This window comes from Psammomys obesus, unplaced genomic scaffold (genome assembly GCF_907164565.1).
Source record: "Psammomys obesus unplaced genomic scaffold, mPsaObe1.curated_primary_1811, whole genome shotgun sequence".
In the NCBI taxonomy this organism is placed as follows: Eukaryota; Metazoa; Chordata; class Mammalia; order Rodentia; family Muridae; genus Psammomys; species Psammomys obesus.
This window is the reverse complement of record NW_026596109.1, coordinates 12,470,647-12,472,937: the sequence shown is the minus strand read 5'-3', so window position 1 is coordinate 12,472,937 and position 2,291 is coordinate 12,470,647. Positions and strand designations below refer to the sequence as shown.

At 65.9% G+C, this 2,291-nt stretch overlaps 1 protein-coding gene across 1 annotated transcript in view; it reads right to left on the bottom strand.

Annotated features, from left to right (window-relative positions):
• Window positions 1–1,167: 1,167 nt before the first annotated feature.
• The window catches only part of Dmrta2 (DMRT like family A2), a 3,474-nt gene continuing 2,350 nt past the window's right edge, over window positions 1,168–2,291 (bottom strand). The window contains exon 3 of the mRNA XM_055628740.1: window positions 1,168–2,285. Coding sequence (XP_055484715.1) covers window positions 1,885–2,285 — 401 coding nt within the window. The 3' untranslated portion in view covers window positions 1,168–1,884. The remainder of the gene's footprint in view (window positions 2,286–2,291) is intronic.

The following is a 2,291-nucleotide window of genomic DNA, read 5'->3' as shown; positions in this document are numbered from 1 at the left end:
GACCCGCCGGAGCCACCGCCCGCCCGGGCTCCCTCTGCCCACGGCCCGCTCCTCCGCTTAGGGCACCGGCTCTCCGGGTGTCCCAGACGAGCCCCCCGGGCACGCGGGACGGGTGCGCCTCCTCCGCGAGCCAGCAAATCCATCTCGGGGCGAGGGTCTGGGACCCGCTGGGGTCCCGGAGGGGAGGTCCCGAAACGTGTCTCCAACAGGGCAACGAGGCGAGCTTCGCTGGGGGACTAACGCAATCACGTCGGAAGTCGCGGGGTCCAGACAGCCCTGGGAAGGGACCGGGGCGCCGCGCTCCAACCCGCCCCGCACAGCCGCGCGCAATCCGGGGCCTGCGGGGCCTGGCTTCCCCTTTGGGGTCCTGAGGCTGGGGCAGAAGCCTGGGAGGCGCCGAGCGAGGCCTGGAGGAGTTGGGGTGGCCGAGGGCTTGGGGGGCGGCCCGCACTCCCCCCTAACTCTCCCCTTCGTTTACCCCCTGCACCTTCGTCCCTTCTCCGGACTCATCCCTGTCTCGCCCGCGTCCCTCCTCTCCCTCCCGCCCCCTCCTCGCAGCTCCTCGTCACCCTCTCACTCTATAACCAAACAGCCGAACCCCCTTTCCAATTAAAGTGGAATTAGGCAACTCAATCAAATTAGCTCCCCATTAAAGCCCTTCTTTATTAAAGCGTTCTCTTGTCCCGCTATTAGGTTTCAGCGCCCGGCGGCGCTCGGGCCGGCCCCCGAGTTTACCTCGGCACGCCTGGCCGCCCGAGGGGAGGGGGCGCCCTGGGGGGGGGAGGGATTACCCCGCGGGGAGAGGGCTGGAGACCGGGTCGGGCGCAGGGGCGTCCTCCCCGCCGCAGGCCCCAGCGGAGGAGCGCGGCCGCCCGCCCGCCCGCCCGCCCGGAGCCCGGAGCCCGGAGCCCAGAGCCCAGGGGCCGGCGCGCCCGCCCGGGTGCGGCCCGCTGGCCCGGCGAGCCGCTGGGGGCCCGGGGTCAGGGCGCAGCCGCGCCCCGGGGACACTCGGAGCTTCTCTCCCCAGCCGCCCCGCGAGCGGAACGGGATTCCAGCGCGGCTTTATTTAGAAAATAACGTTTATTTCTAGCTCACACCTAGGCAAAGGAAAGCACAAGGGCAGCGCGGGCGGCGGCTCCGGAGCCTCGGCGCCCGGGGGACGGCCGGGCCGGGCCGGGCCGGGCCGGGGCGGCGGCTCCTCCCCAGCCAACAGCAGGTCCCAGCTATAAAACCCGATACGTACAATGCGCGGATAGTCTAATTTTTTTCCATTTTGTCCTTTTTTCTTTTTTTGCTTGGTTTTTGAATGTTTTCCACGTTAATACCGAGGTCACCTACAAATTACAATTAATAACTTAGAATTCCATTTTATAACATTATACACCGGCTTGTATATATATATATGTATAGATTATATATAGATTTATACATATATAAAAAACTCACACTGCACCAAGGAAACCCATGCTTATTGGCATAAGCAACAAAGAGAGCGACAAATACCGCAACGAGGAAAGTGCACCTTAGAACGTTTTTTTCTTTCTTTCTTTTTTTTTTTTTTTTACAATTGATATCGATATATACGTGTGTGTCCCAAAGACTCGACTCAGTGCCAAGAGATGGATACATCCTAAATTTATATTTGTTAGAGCGGATTTTTTTTTTTTTTTTTAATGAAGGGGGAACGGGTACTGGGGACACAGAGGCCGATGAGCCTGCCGTTCGCCCGGGCGCGGGGCTGGCGAGGCGAGCGGAGCGCAGGGAGCAGCGGGGAGGGCGCGGCCGCCCTCGGGTTCTTGGGGACCCCCGGCCTCTGAGAGCGGGGCGAGCGGGCCTGGGGGCGGTGGCCCGGGGGCTCCCGCCCTCCGGCCGAGCCCCGAGGCCCTACTGCTTGTCCGGGGTGCCGTTCACCAGGGGCCCGTAGAGCGCGCCCCCGTAGCCGGGCTCCTTGTGCACGGCGGCGGCGGCGGCGGCCGAGCGGTCGCGCATGAGGTCGCTGAAGGCGTAGTCCACCGGCGGCCGGAAGCCGAGCGTGGGCACCAGGCCGGCCGTGGAGTAGGGCGCCATGAAGGCCAGGCCCCGGCTGTGCGCCGCGGCCGCCGAGTAGGCCAGGCGCAGCGGGCTCAGGCCGAGCGGCGCGCCCAGCGGGTAGGCGCCCGCGTCGGCGCCGAAGTGGCCGGCGCTGGGCTGCAGCGGCGAGAAGGCCGAGCGGCTGCCCAGCGAGCCCAGCGCGCCCGGCGCCACGGCCCCGGCCAGCAAGGGTCTGTGGTGCGGCGGCGCGGAGGGCCCGG